The 17282-nt window shown below is 40.7% G+C and overlaps 1 protein-coding gene across 3 annotated transcripts in view; it reads left to right on the top strand.

The window, feature by feature from the left end:
* ankfn1b (ankyrin repeat and fibronectin type III domain containing 1b) overlaps positions 1 to 9678 on the top strand; it is a 177630-nt gene extending 167952 nt beyond the window's left edge. For all 3 annotated transcript variants that reach the window (XM_008436408.2, XM_008436410.2, XM_008436409.2), the window contains 11 exons: positions 604 to 703; positions 851 to 983; positions 1397 to 1516; positions 1591 to 1806; positions 3142 to 3308; positions 3829 to 3979; positions 4313 to 4481; positions 5587 to 5753; positions 6761 to 6968; positions 7986 to 8677; positions 9302 to 9678. In XM_008436408.2, the coding sequence (XP_008434630.1) occupies positions 604 to 703; positions 851 to 983; positions 1397 to 1516; positions 1591 to 1806; positions 3142 to 3308; positions 3829 to 3979; positions 4313 to 4481; positions 5587 to 5753; positions 6761 to 6968; positions 7986 to 8677; positions 9302 to 9604 (2426 nt within the window). In that variant the 3' untranslated portion in view covers positions 9605 to 9678. The remainder of the gene's footprint in view (positions 1 to 603; positions 704 to 850; positions 984 to 1396; positions 1517 to 1590; positions 1807 to 3141; positions 3309 to 3828; positions 3980 to 4312; positions 4482 to 5586; positions 5754 to 6760; positions 6969 to 7985; positions 8678 to 9301) is intronic.
* The last annotated feature ends 7604 nt before the right edge of the window (positions 9679 to 17282 follow it).

Here is a 17282-nt window from a genome sequence, read left to right as displayed (position 1 = left end):
GATGGATGGATGGATGGATGGATGGATGGATGGATGGATGGATGGATGGATGGATGGATGGATGGATGGATGGATGGATGGATGGATGGATGGATTTCCATTTAGCTTTATGTTTTGGTCCGTCTGATGTCATTCTAACTTAATAAAATGATTGATAGTTTGATCAGTTACTCTGTGCTTTTTACCAAACACCTTTTTACTCTTAACTAATTTCTTGGGCAGCTACTTTTTACTTTTACTTGGGTAAAAATATGTTGAAGTATCACTACTCCTGTACATTTCCTAAGCTTTAATATTGCTTAGTAAAACCTTTTGACATTTGGTCGTATTCTCTGAAACTTCCTATTTTTTTTCTTTAACCTTTCAAAAGGAGATGTTTGGTACCAGATTGTCAAAATGCAGATTTCTGCCTGCAGTCACAGGACAGGTTGATGTGATCAATTATGACTTAACAGCTCATGTATTGGTGGAAAGCCAGTATCATCATTAATTCTTCAGATCTCTCTAAAACCAAGCAAACCAATCAAACTACAAACCAACACTAATGATGAGTTCAAATAGACATGTCTTTGTTTAATGGGCTCAGCCGATCTTTTCCCACAGAGCAATGCAAAGCTCCAGCACAAGGCAGGAAGCACTCTGTGTCCAAAAGCCTCCGCCATCTCTTCCAACCCACCAGCAAATTCGTGAAAAGCCTGAAAAGGTGAGCTAGCGTTCAATAAGACGCATTAGACGTTCATCTCTAAGATGCTGTGTCATTATTGTCCAGCAGCGAACTTTTATTTTTCAATATTTGCACTAATTTTAGTTGTTAAACTTGAGGGTTTCTTCTCGCTGTGTTCCTCTGCAGAGGTCTCTACCTGACCTCCATATTCTACAGAGACGACAATGTGTTGGTGACTCCAGAGGACCAGATTCCTGTGGTGGAGATAGAAGATTCATACTCCAGCAGCCTCATGCAGGACTTCCTTTGGTTTACGAAGGTAGAAAACAAGAAGCTGTCCTGGTTCTCTCAGGTTAGACTTTATGTCCAGTTCCAGATTAGGTCGGACGTCTTTTTACGCCTGCATGGTTTCACTGGTCAGAGTCGTGTGGGAAACGAAGCTGAAGGGATGAACTTCCAATCAGTGCAGCTGAAAGTTGGACCCGGATGTTTCTGTGGAACGTAACTCCAAATTATTTTCAGAAAATTCACCCTCTCAGAATTTTTCATCTAATGTTCGAAATACCAAGACGCTACTTGACATGCTACTAGCCGGAGTTTCCAAAGCATCATCTGAATCAGGGACAGTGTGTTGGGAAACGCTGCATTAGATGACCAAAAGAAAGATCAATGACAAAACAGCCAGATTTGTGTGTAGTTCTTGTTGAAGTTTAACTCCTAACTCTGCTGCAGGTGTCGTACTTATGGGAGGAGATATCCTGGCTCCAGCAGTGTCTCAGTCCCTCTCAGTCCTCCTGTTCGTGTACCCTGCAGACCCGTCTGAAGATGCTGCAGGCCGTCTCCCAGCTGCAGGTAGCACGACGGTTCCACCGGCAGATATTCAGAACCATCTCCCTCTTTCCGCTAACTCCTCGGCGCTTTTTCAGGGAATGCTGGGAACGCAGGACCTTGGCCAGGTGTATTTTGAGCCCATCAAAGACAAACATGGCAACGCGCTGCTGGTCCTGCTGAAGGACATGAACGCCTGCCCCAACCTGGACGGGGTGCGCTGGACGCAGCTTTGCAAACTGCAGCTGCAGCGCAAGTCCATCTCCTCCCCCGAGGAGCCCACGGCTTTGGACACGCTGCTCATCACGCTCCACGTGAGTCACACAGCCGGAAACACGGATCGGAAGTTTCTCAGTTCCCTCAGCAGTAAGGAATGGGATGGAGGGTTTTTAGGACAGAGCCTCATTCCTGATCTTTTGCCTGACCAGAAATTTGGCAAAATTAAAGGTTACAAAATGTCCTCTCTGAAATTTCCAGGGCTGCAACTAATGATTACTCTGACGATTAATCAGATTTTAAAAATGTAAAATCTTTTAAGCACTTCTTAGTAAGTTTGTTTTGTCTTATTTTAAGTTTACTGACATTTCTGTACCAGACGCAAAAATATTTGGTCAAATTTTGTGTTTCTGCAGTTTAGGGCTGCAACTAATGGTTAACTAATCGATTAATCTATCAATTATTCTGGCAATTAATCAGATAAAATATCCTTTCATATATTAGATATACATTAAAATATGCAAATAAATAATTCAGTACCTTTTTTAATTAAGAAAATAAACATTTTATTGCTCAAATATAATTACATAAAATGTTTGGAGCTAAAGCTTTAACACTTCAGAACTTTCAGCTGAAACTTATTTACAGACCAAAGTTTTTAATCTTAAATAAAGTATCTATTTATTTTTTGTACAGTTTTTTTGCTCTACATGTTTTTTTCTTTTCACCAAGTAGCTTTTTTTTTTTAGTCTGTTTACTCTAATTAACAATTAAACAATTGCTCATTTCAATAATCGATTAATTGTTTCAGAAATTTCTGTCATATTTTGAAACGTAGAAAACACGAGGCTGCAGTAATGGATCTGTGAACTGAAAAGTGCGTCCAATTACAAGTCCCTCCAATCACTGTCACCCATTCGAACAAACATCAATTGTCATTCTTTGTGAGAACGGTTGACCAGACTCAAATGAATGGATCCGCGGCGAGCGCTCCGCGTTTCACTGGTTATTTAGGCAGAAGAAAGTCGTAAATGTGGGATTTTGTAATTATTACCTAACTGTTGTTGCTGAACGTTATGCAACTGACGTTTTGTTCGCTGAAGTCGCAGCGTTGAAGGGAACCACAAGCTGCTTTCCAACCGTAGCCGGGTAAACCTGATAGCATTGTTGCGATGCTGTTTGGGCCTCCAGTGAGCGCTGGTTCTGTTCTTGTGGTTCTGAAACAATGGTGCAGATTCTTCTGGCGAAACCACAGCCCACTAAAGTATTTGTCTTTGTGGCGCGTTATGAACAAATTGCACAATGAAAAAAAAAAAGAAACAAAAGGGGGGGGATTATTTTCAGCCCTGATTTAAGGCTGAGACGCCTGGAAACGAGTGTCTTCTGGTGGGAGTCTGCAGGAATGTTTCCCAGCATGCTCTCTGCTTTCCCAGGAGAAGCTGGCCTATCACAGGCGCAGCAGGAAGCTCCTGTCTCCGGGTTTGTACCTGGGCTACCTGAAGCTCTGCACGTCGGTGGAGCAGATCAGGGTCCTGGTGCCGCAGAAACTGCCCAACGTTCTGTGTCACACCAAGATACGGGACAACAGCAACGTGTCCAGGTGGGAGGAGCTCCGGGCCTACACTGCAAAAACTAATGCTGATTCTTTTAATCCATTTTTACTCTTAAAAATAGGCTTATTTGAATTTCCTAAAATTTACAGAAGATTAGAATGATTGAAAAAAAAATAATCCTTACTTTAATCTCAGATTTTTTTCTCAGAATTTCACAGTTCTGATATTTTTCAGAATTCTGACATTTATTTCAGATTTTTTTTTCCCTCAAAATTTGAACTTTTTTTTGTGAATTTTGACTTTTTCTCAGAATTTTTAATTTTTTTWAATTCTGACTTTCTCAGAAATCAGATTTTTTTTCTCAGTCAGTCTTATTAAGCATGCRCACCTAAGTATTCCTGTCATACCTTGTTGGTCCCTAAAACCAACAATAATTCAGTACCTTTTTTAATTAAAGAAAAAGTACCTTTTTCTTTAAAGGGTACTTTTAAGAAAGTACCCTTTAAAGTACTTTCGTCAGCAGACGTGTAGCTCAGCTGTACTGACTCTCGGCTTGTTGTTCCTCAGAGAGGAGTGGCAGTGGCTGCAGGCCCTCAGCTCTCTGGATGAAGCTCTGGAAATGGACCAGGACGTTCAGAGCGCGCCGCACCGCTTCTTACACGACCTGCGCGGCGCCGTCAAGGACCTGATGGCGCACATCAACGTCCCTGGAAACCAGGTGAGTCCGGAGGCGGCGGTCAGGCAGCAGAACCAGAACCGGTCTCATAAAACCACTCAGCTTTGTTGCTGCACTTTCAGCGCTGCAGCATCTTAAAGTGAAGTCCTGAGCAAAACCTCTCCACCGCCTCAAAGTCGCCATTTTTCTACCCAGCAGCCAAAGTTTCTGCGTATCATTGATAAGTGAAGCCTGTGCTGWAAAATATAAAGAACTCCCCGTAAATAGTTGAGTTCAGAAATGCGTCCACAGATTTTTTATTTTATTTTTTTTTAAGGGAGAACAATGATGCAAAACTCCTCCAGCGTTTTTGCTGAGTCCTCTGTGTTTTTCCAGGCTCAGGATTTCCGGATCTACAGCCAGGAAGTGCTGGAGTTTGGAGAAAAGGTGTCCTTCCTGCTGCTGCTGCCGCCGTCGGATGAAGTGTGCACGGCTCCGGGTCAGAACCAGCCGTACTCCCCTCGCTCCGGACTCCTCACGCTGCCGCTGCAGATCTTCGAACTCGGTCAGTGGATCGGGAGTCGGCTCCAGGTTTTACCACAGACCTTATCAGGTGGAAGGACTGGAGCCGACGAACAGGAAAACAGAGAGGAAAATATTTCTGCCAACAACAAAAAATCTAGAAAAATTAAGAACATTTCCAGGCTCTGAAAGTAAAAAAAACTCTGTAATTCTGAGACTAAATTCACAAAAATGTTTTGGAAAAACATGGAAAATTCMGAGTTAAAAATTTTTCTAGAAAAAACTGAAATTTTCTAGAAAAACTTGGACATTTCTAAATACAAAAACCTGAGATTGATCTCAAAACTTGTTTTCTTTTTGCAAATTTTCGACTTTTCTGTCCTAGTTTTCTAGTAAATTTCCGGGATTTCTGTAAATATTTGAGTTTTTTCTAGAAAATGCTAAACTTTTCAAACTCGAACTTTTTTGGAAAAACATGAACATTTCTGAGTACATTTTATTATTTTTACTTTTATCTGTTTTTTTTTCTATAAAACTTCTGAGTTTAGTCTCAAATTTTCTGAGTTCCTGCTGGGAAATGTTTGACTTTCAAAGCTCAGAAGGTTTCTAGAAAAAAAAAATTACATTTCAGTCATTTTTTTACTGTTAAAACTCAGAATTTTTCATGTTTTTACATGAAAGTTTCTATCAATTTTTAACTTTTCAAACTCGAAACTTTCTAGAAAAACCGTGAACATTTCTGAGTCCAACATATGAACTTTTAAAACTCAGAAGTTTCTACCAGAATATTCCTGAGATTAATCTAAACATTTCTTAGTTTTTTCTAGCAATTTTTTTTTTTATTTCAAAGTTTAGAAATTTTCTAGAAAAAACTTGGAATTTTCTGAATCCAAAATTTTTACATTTGAAACCCAGAAACTTCAAGGGTTTTAGTCGAACATGTCTAATATAAACAGTTCTGAGGTTTTTTTTTTAGCACGTTTTCGACTTTTTAAACTCAGAAATTTCCAGGATTTTTCTYGAAAATTTCTCAAACTTAATCTGAAAATCTTTGAGTGTGAATTCCTCTTCCTGGTTTTGCTTTCCCACCTGCAGTCGCCCAAACACGCTGCCCTGTATTTCCTGACTGTGTCTCTGCCTCCCTGCAGTCCACTTCAGCGCGTACTGCCCCGGGTTCATCGGCCAGTACTGCAGAGTGTCGGCGCTGCTGGAGCTGGAGTCGCTCATGTCGCAGCAGGCTCTGCGGGAAGCGTTCTCCGAGGCCGAGCTGCTGGCCGCCAAGAAGAAGCACCAGCAGGTCCAGGAGCAGATGCAGGTATCAGCTGCGCCACCAGGGAGATTCGCTCAGACTGGACTGATGCAGCCGAAACGCCGTGCMGCCGACTGACTTTATTCAATCTGATTTTTTATTTTCTGATGCTCTGGTGGAAAAAACATGAAAACAGTAAAACAGTAGAAAGAAAAGAAAACCTTTATTTTAACCAGTTTTTATAACTTTAATTGAAATTTATCTTGACAGTTTTAGACTTTGCCAAATCAGGAATTTCCAAGTTTTTTCTAGAACATTTCTGGGATTAATCTTTTCAAACTCAGAAATGTCCCTAGTTTTTCTAAGAAATTTCAAATTTTCTGTTGTAATGTTACATTTTATTTAATCATATTTCTGAATTTACTGATATTTTTTTATTCTCTCGTGGGGAAAAAARCACGAAAAGCGTGAAAAAAGTTTAAAAATTTAAAACTATTTCTAGAATATTGCTAAAAAAAATTTACTTTTTAAGCTCAGAWTTTTTTTTTGATTGAGAAAATAGTAAAAAAAAAAATTCAGTTATTTTTTTGTTAATTGCCATTTATTGCAACAATTTTCAACAAATTCCAGATTAATCTCAAAACGTCTGAGTTTCTTTCCAGATCATTTTTAACTTTTCAAACCTTCCTGTTTTTCTAGGAATTTTCTTAGATGATTCTGAAACTTTTAGTTTTTTGGGGAATTTTACTTTTTTAAATTTACAGTTGCTCTAATTGTACTAACCTGACTTTATTTAATCATATTTTTGAACTTTTTTCAATGAAGAAAGAATAAAGAATTTGTTTTTTTTACACTAATTGAGGCTTACCAAGACAATATTCAGTACATTTCTGATTAATCTCAAAATTTCTGACTTTTTTCTGGAAAATTTGTAACTTAAAACTCAGAAAATTAAAAATTTTTCTATAAAATTCTCAAAATTTGAGTTTTCTGCATTCGTTCCCCCCCCTTGTCTCTCTCCAGAGACCCTAATCTGCTTAGATATTCATGATGAGCTGAATTTTTTCCTGCAGCAGATGGAGGAGATGTGGCGGGACGCCCGCTGGATCATGGACGCCCTGCAGTACGCCCGCTACAAGCAGCCCACAGGAGGAATCTCCATCAGCTGGATCATAGACTTCTCTAAGGAGGTTCTGCCGGACAAACCGGCCTCCACCTCGTCCCAGCCGGACTTCATGCCGTCCCCCATGCCCTCACCAGAACCCTGCCGCAAACACTCAGGTCAGAAGCAGCTGCAGACGGTCTGCAGCGCCTCGCAGAAACATTCGTTCTGTTCAGAAAAGGGTTTTTACGACATTTTGTCAGAGTTTTAAAGCATTAGAGCCGTTTTTCATTATGAGAATAAAGCCTCAGTGAACGTATCACAGAAGTCCTGCAACTGTAAAGTAAAGATAAATGCATGCCACACTTTTCAGAATTGTATTTATTTTTAAAAAATCCTCTACTTAATCTTGATTTATCACTAAATCCCAGTAAAGTTGCACCGATCCAACTGGTATCGGCCTGATCCATAAGGGCAAATCTATTCGGTCTAGTTCTATGCTTTGTGCTCTTATTATTTATTCTGCTTTATATTTAGAGATTCTAACTGCACGTTCTGAACCAGTTTCATTTTTATTTTACGTCGGCTGTTCGGCTCCCAGTTTCACCGAAAGTTGTTTTTGCGTATTTGACCAAATTTATGCAGCTGTTGGTGTTTTTTAAATGTGCTGCTCTGGTGCAGAGTTATCATGTTAATATGTAATTCAGAACAATCTGTTTAAGAAAAAGAATCGCTTTAAGTCAGTTCTGCCGTTTTTCCGTATCGGATCAGCATCAACCGATACATCAGATATCGGTATCGGGAGTGAAAATAGTGGATCGGATCGTCAGTAGCTGTGATCTGACAAAATGTTATTATTTCTGGATGATAAATTGTCCTGGAAGTTATTGTGATAATAATATTGTTATTTTAAGACCATTTTCAAGAAAGGTAACGGTAAAAATATCATAGTAATGCAAGAGCATATTAATACACTTTAAAACAAAACATCAAATAAAATGAATTATTTAGTCTCTGCAGACAAAAATGAAGCTAGTTGAGACCAATTCACCAAACTGAGCATTTTTATCGTCCAGTTTTTGGTGGAAAGAGAAAATCGATAAATTATGATGAAAATATTGATCTCATTTTAATGTATCATGAATTTAATCCTTTTCAGAGGCTCTGCAGGTTCACTGTTTTACTGCCTCCCTCAGATTATCCCGGTCTGTCAGATGAAGAGGGTTCCTCTGAAGTCTTCCTCACCACCGACAGCGACTACGACTCCAGCCGGGCGCAGAGCCCGCGTGAGCTGGACCTGCTGCCCCCGWCCCCCCTGTCCTCCTCGGCGCCCCTGGAGCCGCGCGGCTTCCTGCGCAGCGACGGCGGCGGCTCGGGGGGGCTGAGCTGCCCCGGCGGCGGCGGCGGGCGCGGCCCCCTGAGGGACTCCACGCCGGACGTCCTCCAGGCCTCGGAGCCTCAGCTGGGGCGGGACGGCGGGCGGGAGAAGCGGAGGGGCCCGCCGGAGCTGTTCGACAGCGACTTCATCCTCCCCAGCAGGCAAATCGAACTGCTGCACATCACCGAGAAGCGGCAGGCCTTCTGCGTACGGACCAGCAGCCTGGAGTTCCCGTCCAGCACGTCGGCCCAGCAGCAGCAGCCGCAGCCCCACTGCTCCTCCCCCTGCGCCTCGCCGCAGAGCCGCTGGCACCGGCCGTCGTCGGTGGACCGCTGCTGCTCCGCCGAGCGCTGCGCGCCTCAGCGTCCGCCGGCTCGGACGCTATCGGAGGACAGCGGCACGCAGAGACTCAACTCGCCGTCGCCGGCCGTGTTCAGGAAGGGCTGCCACGCCACGCTCAGAGTCTACCCTCAGTACCGAACCGGGCTGCCCAACGAGACCAGCGTCAAGGTACCGCAGCACCGCCAGCCTGTTTCCCTACGGAATGCCCTCCACGACAACAATCCACTGACTTTTTAAAAAGGAGTTCAGACATTTATTTTTAGCAAAATGTTTGGTTAATTTTCTTAGATATCGGTTTTAATCATTTATTTCTTTAAATATTTTGTTGCTTGTTTTGATTTTATTTCTTGCCCTTTGAGATCAAAAGATCAAAAGAACATTATGAATAAAATCTATTATTATTATTAGACTCAGCTTAACTGGGACCAAAGTTGCCATATATGTAACATTTCCAGCTCCTGCGGTTCATTCTCATATTATTACAACTTTTTCTCATAACTTTTTAATATTTTTTATAAAACTACAACTTTATTCTTTAATTATTATGACTTTTTTCAGATTTTGCAGCTTTTATCTTGTAGTATTACAACTTTATTCTTATGATTTATTTTGTTGCACGACCCGATTCTCGTATTATTTTGACTCTTAGTTTGTCCCGTAGCACTTTGTGGTTTTTTTAAACTAATTTCTCTGAGTCCCTGTTTAATTTTAATCAGTTTTTAGTTGCTGTTTGTGTCTGTCTGAAGCTGAGCTAAGCCTCTTCCTCCTCTTCCCCGTCTCCTTGTGCTGCAGCTTTGCATAACTTCGGTCACGACGGCCCGGGAAATGGTCCAGCTGGTGGTGCAGGAGATGAACGCGGTGTCTCGGCGCCTGCTGGGCGGCGGCGGCGAGGAGCAGCAGCAGTGTGTGTGCTACGGCCCGGAGCAGGTGAAGCACTTCGGCCTGGTGCTGGTGGTGGACAACAGGGAGAAGTGGCTGCAGGACGACTTCTGCCCCCTGGAGCTGCAGAACCCCTGGCTGCGGGGCAAACTGTGCGTTCGCATCAAGGACTACTCCCCTCTGGCGCTCAAACACAGCCGGGCCACCACGGTGTGACGCGCCTTCGGGTTTTTAAACCTGTTTAAATCCGTGAATTCGGCCGTCTTTGTTGCTTCGACTGCAAACTGTAACATTCTGAGTGTTTTTATTTTTTTTTGAGAATCTGTTTCTATGAAATGTGTTCTCCCCAACAGAAGAGCTTTTTTTCTCTACGAACGTCAGACCCTCATATGGACGCCAAATGAACATGAAACAGAGAAAAATCTTTTTTTCCTTCGTGCTGTCAGAAACCGTAGAGCAGAAGGTTGTGACACTGAGCAAATATCACAGTTTGGCACGGCTGGAACCAGCACTTTGGGCTGCGCGCCTTTCCAAAATGACACAGGCTTCGTCGTCATCATCATCATCATCATCATCATCATACTGCGACGGCGTGTTGGGGACATGGTAGGAAAAGGAGGAGCACATTTCCACCGTAAGACTCGGAAATGTTGAAAATTTGCTTGAAAAAAACTTTTGAAATTCAGAATCAGAAGGTTTTTCTAGAACATTCCTGAGATTAATTTCAAATTGTTTTGAGTTTGTTTTTGTTTTTTGTTGGAGCTCTGAAATTTATTTGCTTTTTCTTGAAATTTTGTTAATTTTCAGAGATTTTTCAAGAACATTTCTGACTTTCTTTTCTAGGAATTTTTTTACTTTTGAAGTTCAGAAAAGTTCAAGATTTGTTCTACAAAATTACTGAGATTAATCTAAAATTTTCAGGTTTTTTCCTAGCAAATTGTTTATTTGCTTTTTCTGGGAAATATCTGAAATTAATCTCCAATATTCTGATTTTATTTTCTTGTGATTTTTTTTTTTTTTTCTTTTTACTTTTCAAGCTCTGAAGATTTGGTCTAGAAAATTTTAGGTTAATCCAAAAAAATTCTGATTTTTTTTCAGCAAATTTTCGACTTTTCAAGCTTAGAAATCTCTGGTTTTCTCTAAAAAATCTCTGTGATCTCAAAACGTCAGAGATTTTTGGCAGAAATGTTGTTCTTTTTTCCCTAACTTGCTGTCGTTGCCAAACAGAAAGAGCTTCTCCTATGAGCTCTTTACGTTACGACTCTGAGAGCTTCAGGCTTCGGTTTCCAGAGATGCTAGACGTTATTGAAACATGTTCAGAGGTAAAACATGAGGAAGCGTTTGACCTGTAAGCCGGTCAGAGCCGCCCTTGGTTTCTCCCTTGCCTGGTATTTAGCAGCCAAGCAGGAAATAATGAACATTAGCACAAAATTCGGTGGTGCTGTCCTCGCTAAAGTCGACTCTAGTTCAGCTAAAATGGATCCTATTAAGCCAGCTAATTTTCCAAACAGGGAAAAAGAAGCAATACTCTCCACTGTGTTGGTTTAAATTGAAATAGACGTCATGCAAACATTCATTAGCTGCCATTCTGGCCTTTGACCTTTCATGGAGCAGCTGTAAGTTTCATCCTGATCGTGCATCAGTTGGATGTTTCACACCTGCTTTGGTTTGAAGGACTTCTTCATAACTCGGCAGCCACGTCTCTGGTTCTGTTGCGGTTTTAGGAGGTCCTGTGTTTCTGCAGATAAACCAAACTTGGTTTCAAAACAAGCGTGTAAAAGCACGTCACAGAAGAAGAGTTAAGGCAAACAAGAGGTTCTCACCTGCGAGGTGAGGCTCTGGTGACTGCTGTAGAAACTCACTGGCCTGTCTGAAAAACACATGCACAGTAAATGTTGTTTGTTTTAGCTTTATAAGCGTTCTTACTGGAGATGTGCCGATCAGGTTTTTTCCTGCCGATACTGATCACCCATGAGGGCCGATCACCGATACTGATCACATATTTATTATTTTTTTAATCATAAGCACTACCGGTTACATTATGTGGAAAAAGGAGCCATTAATTTACCTTAATTTAGACAAAAACTTGTTTTTAATAACTTTTTCCAAGAAGAAAACTAAACAAAACAGGCATTCTGCAAATTGTCCTGCTATCAGTAATACTATCTTTAACAGACTGACATATGAAGGCTCTGAAGAGGCTAAATAATGTAAAGAGCCAAAATAAAACCTCTCAACATTGCCAAAAAATTCAAATATAAAACTTAACATTCAAAGACAAATACAGGTTCCATTACAATAAACAATCCTGAGTTACTGAATGAAAACTTCCTGTTAGCATGGCAGCTAGCTAGATTACTGCTAGTTCTGAGTGGCTGTTTCTGACTGAGCGGAGTAATTATGCAGAACAGGGAGGAGATTGATTATTTTTTCAGAGATTATCTGTCTCATGTTAGGACAGCGAAAGTTTTAATACGTATGTAAAATGTATTTTTTTAGGTTAGATGCTGCAGCTTTAAGCAGAGGTTCGGTGTGAGAGTCACTACCAGGTGGAGCAGAAGCGGCGCTCCGTCTGTGAAATATTACTACCTGTAGCGTAGCAGCGGTTCAACAGCGAGAGCAGAACCAGCGTCTTACATCGCACCTCGAAGACTTTAATAATGTTGCGGGTTATTTGTTTAGCTTTCTGACCGTCATKCTAATCCGGGTGAGTGTTTGTAGCTGTGCTGCTTTACCTGCTATCTGATCCTCCATATGTCTTTTTTACTGCAGTGAGCCTCGATGTAGCCAAACTCCGTCAAGTATGTCATTGTTTTTATGTCGTACTGGCTTAGTCGTGCTGATGCATTTTGATGCGCTTCAATTTTTCGCGCAACACGCAAACGTCCCCATTCACTCAGTGCGTTATAGTTCCACATCGCTTAGGATTTGTTGCTACGCGTTTGCGCAGAGTGAAGGAAAGAGGAGACCAGCTGCACAGTCAGGAGGCTAAATGAGAAGCAGGTGATCGATATCGGCAACAAGAAACAATGATCACCGATTATGCACTTTTTCACGAAAATCGGCCGATTATGATCGGTGACCGATCGATCGGCACACCTCAAGTTCTTACACATTGTCGTCACTCAGACCCAAACAGATATTTAAATGGTCTCCATTTAGCATAAATTCAGACTAGATGGTACAGAATGCTAAAGCTAGCGGCTAATCTGTTCTGGTGTCTCCAATCTGAAAAATGTCACAAAGCTCTTAAACATCATGATATTTAGCAGTTATTTCCCCAGAAACTAAAGATTTTACATATCAAACATGGAGGTTGGAGGCGGTGCGCCACCAAAAATCTCCCTGTGTAAAACACTGACAATGGAACAAAATTATTGGTGCTACAATAAGTTACCCTGGTATCAAAATGGAAGGAAAAAGTCATTAACTTTTTAAGTTGATCAGAAATCCTAGGAAATTAAACATTTTTGCATTTTTAATATTTAAAAATTAGAAACACAAGAGAACATGCCATTCCAGATATTGAGATTAGGGACGCACCTAAATATCTGCATCAACATCCGATACCAGACATTATTTAACATATCGGTATTGGTCCGATAAATAAAACTGGGCCGATACAATCAACCAATATTTATTTTTTATTTGTTTCTGGTTGTTTTTTTTCTCCTAAAGGTGTTGAAATGTTAGTAAAATACACATAACATTGGTAAATATCGGTTATAGCTCATAACAGAAATATTAATATCGGATATCGGCCCAATTTTTTTGCATCGCTGCATCTCTGATTAAGATGTTCATATATGTCAGAGAACTAACAAAACTGATAATGAGAAACAGTTAAAACAGATTAAACTGAGAAAAAAAGTTTAATTAGAAGCAAAATAAATTATCCAACCACAGAAAACGAGGGAGATGGAAAAAGATGTAAATATATACCTGGTACATAATTTATTCCACATGTTTGATGCTTTAAAAAAAGAGCAAAAAAAAGCTTGTTACCCCTCTGATCACGACGGAAAGAGAAAAAAATGGGAAGTATAATAAAAGTATCTGCTAAATTGAAACTGTTACCTTTTCAGGTGCATTTTTTAAATTTAATTAAATGGCTTTAGTTGAGTTTTTATGCTCCAGAAACCACAGTGAGGTATTAATAAATATTTGTTTACAGTTCTGGCTACTCCAACAGATCTTCCTGCACAAAAGTGAAGCTTCTTTCCAACCAAACATTAAAATATTACTGGATTATTTTACATTTCCCATTTCATTATTCCAGGTTCTTTCACTATTTTTGCACCGGATGAAATGATTTTCTGCTTCAAAACGTCGCCTGCAGGCTCAGCAGCATTCATTACTGTAAATAAACGCGAGTACAATGTAGCATCGAGTTTATTGAGTTTACTGACTCGGTTACTGTAGCATGTTGAACCTGCTAGCGGGGCGCTAACAGACGCGTCCTCACTGTTTACAGAGCTGACCTTTCTTACACGTTTACAGCCTGTTTTACATGTAAACTGCTGTATAAAGATGTTCTGATGCGTCGTAACTGGTTTTACTGATGGCTCCAGCTCTCGTGTTAGCGCCTAGATGTCCTCTTTACTCGTGTTTTCTTTTTTTTCTTCTTTTTTTTTTACAACGGCCATCTGCAAAAACAAATGACTCGGCCACAAACTGAACCGAGGAGATCAGGGGATGAATGTACTGTATCTGCCCTCAATGTGAAGCTAACCAGAGATGGATGGGGGGGAGTGGGGGCCACCGGAGATGTCAAAGGTCAGTGACATTACGGGCTCTGAAATGAGGGAAAAGAAGGTTCTGAACTCCCTTTCTGGTGTGGTGAAAATACAGCCCTGTGTTTACAAGGAACTGTTGGTGGATCCATCAGGCAAAGTCATGAAGGAGACATCACGTCACTTTTTTAAAATTTATTTTTATTGAACAATAAATGAATATTACAAAATAAAAGCCCTTGTTTGTTTAGTTCTTTTAGCAGATCTGCTGTACTGGAGCGCAGGAACTTTGTGGGTTGTTACCTCTGAGCTCTTCCTGTTGGGAGCGTAAATTAGCCGTAGCACGCCGTCCTCGCTGCTTAAACTTTAACTGGGTGCACATTATATTTTTATCTATGCTTTCACATGTTCCATTAATTCATCTGATAATGATCAGAGTGACATATAGCCGGCTGTCTGGCGGTGGGTGACCTCAGCGTCGTTCGCCACCCCGTCGATGAAAGCGGGAAGGCGAGCAGCTGCAGGATGAATCCCACGCTCGTTTAGGCTACAAGTCGGTCACCAGCGATGGAAACATTTACTGCTTTTCAAACTACATCTCTCTTTAGCACCGCCTTCATCAGTTGCAGACTCTCAGTCAACGTTGTTCCAAGTGTTCATGCTTTGGATAAGGCACTCAGACTGACGCACGTTTGGATAAAAACAAACGTGTCGGATTGTGAAAAGAAGGAAAACAACTATTTGTCACTTAGGAACCAAAGGAAGCAAAAAGAGAAAGGGTTTGCTTTTAAAAATTCACTTTGTTCTTCAGGTGATTTATTATTCTACAAGCAAACACAGATTGTGCACGCTTATGCTAACATGCTAAGAGCGGTTCTGACATTGTGTTTAGCATATTAGCATTTTTCTAGCCTTGAATACATTTAGCACACTCAACTACCTCTAAATTAAATTAGAGAAGAATACAACACTGAAAAAACAGAAAATCTTATTTTTGTCTAGTTTTTAGTGCAAATATCTTAGTACACTTAAAATTAGACAAATGTAACTGATGAGCAGCGTTTCAGCAAGATATAGGAGTTTGATTTATGTCAATAATTCCTTGATATTCATATAAAAGTGCTACTTCCTGTGGCAGATTATTACATGGGGAAAATGTGTTGTAACAGGTGAAATAATCTGCAATAATCTGCAACATCAAGGAATTATTTAAGAGAAGCTCTTCTACATGTCCAGTTTTGCCTTATTTTAAGTGCACTAGAAACTAGAACAAAACTACTTGCCAAGATTTTGTGGTTTTGCAGTGCATGGCTACACTTGTTAGTGAAACAAAAAACATGCAAAAAAATCCCATTAATGATTTTTTAAAGAGCCTAAACATGTTCTCCTCGCTTCACATGGCTGGATTTAGTGCATTAACGTCACTATATACAATATTTATAATTAGCGCTGCTTTCATTTTTGGTTTGCGGTTCCCATCACCAAAAAAAGGCTTTATCGCCCCCATGAGGCCGTAACAGAAACTGGAATTGCCCTAAATGTGGACCCAGTCATCAACGAGATCCAGTCAGTTGGTGTTTCCATGCAGAATGGTTTGGTAATCCACAACAAGAAACGTAAAGTTTGATTTGAAATGATGCCAAATCTACACATTTTACAAAAGATACTAACTGTGAATATTCCAGGGCTTTAAGTGTACGATTAAATATTCGTCAGCAAAGAAACGCCGAGGAACTCCTGCTTCTCAAGATAAAAACTCCTCCGTTTGTGTGTCCTGCAAGTCAGCAAGCAGCAGAACGCCTATTTTTACTTTTGCATTAATACATTTTTATGCTGCACGCTCCTGTTTATGCGCTGCGTGTTTATATGTTTAGTTGACTCATGATCCCGGGGTTGAATTCTGGCTCGCCAGCTTGCTTTCAGCAGGCTCATATCACAGTGCTCCCTTGCTAGCCCCATGTGTTTTTTCAGCCCTTGAGCAAATAAAATGCTGCATGCTTCCCTGTCAACAGATCCTACAAACATTAATGTGAAGAAGGACGCACAAACACACGCACTGGCACACAGCGGCCACTCAAGAATCTTGATATATGGATGTGTAAATGCACATGTGTACCATTTGGAAGATTTACACTTTTAAGCTATATCAGGCTATATCTCAAGCATCTTATCACACACAAGCCAGGCAGCAACACTTGCCAAGTCACTACACCTTTAAGAGCAGCCCTTTAGCATTTATTGACAGTAACTTAAGAATTGCACTGGAATTCTGACACCTCCTAATTTTAAACCTTCTGACTCCAGGAGGACCCGATCTAAATATAACCTCTGGCACATATCTGAATACGCATAAAGAAAACATTCCAAAAACGCCTTGAATAGCGGCTATTCATGCTCAGAAACAGAGATTCAATGTGGAATGCGCCCCGCAGCGCGTCCCGTGACTCGACAAATCCCCGCGTCCAACAACAGGCGCAGGTTAAGGTCCAGTACTGGTCGGATTCATCCGATCCGAGCCTTTAATGAGCACTTCCACTGGCATGGACGTCGGATTCGGAGGTTGTTAAGATTCCTTGCAGAAACTGGATGAGTGCAAACAGCTTGTAGCATCTGATACGACCTCCAGTCCATCGGAAAATCACTTCACCGCCACAGCGGACAGATTTTTGGGTGCTTGTCTACTTCCACTGCTTGTGCTACGTTTGATCCCTCCAGAAGTTATTAACAGCAGTTAATATGCAAAATAAATCACATTTCGGACATTTTTTTTATTTCATTTGGGTCTAAAACTGCTTAAAAAACAACCCCCAGCACTCCAAAATTCAACAGGCACTGCACCGTTACCTAGCAACCATAGCTCAGCCCCGTTACCTAGCAACCATAGCTCAGCCCCGTTACCTAGCAACCCAAGCAGCGCTCCAACACAACACTCAAGAGCAGCGCTACTTCAGCGTATTTTTACTCAAGTAAAAGTAAAACATATCCACCCAAGAAATTACTCAAGTAAGAATAAAATAGTATTTCGTAAAAAGTCGACTCAAGTACTGAATATTTAGAAATTACATCATCAGATGGACCAAAACTTAAAGTGGAAATTTTGGTATTTTAAGGTGTAAAATTACAATAATTCATATAACAAAAAAAATAATAATTTAAGTAAA

The sequence above is a fragment of the Poecilia reticulata genome, linkage group LG19 (genome assembly GCF_000633615.1).
Source record: "Poecilia reticulata strain Guanapo linkage group LG19, Guppy_female_1.0+MT, whole genome shotgun sequence".
In the NCBI taxonomy this organism is placed as follows: Eukaryota; Metazoa; Chordata; class Actinopteri; order Cyprinodontiformes; family Poeciliidae; genus Poecilia; species Poecilia reticulata.
This window is presented reverse-complemented; position numbering and strand designations above follow the sequence as displayed.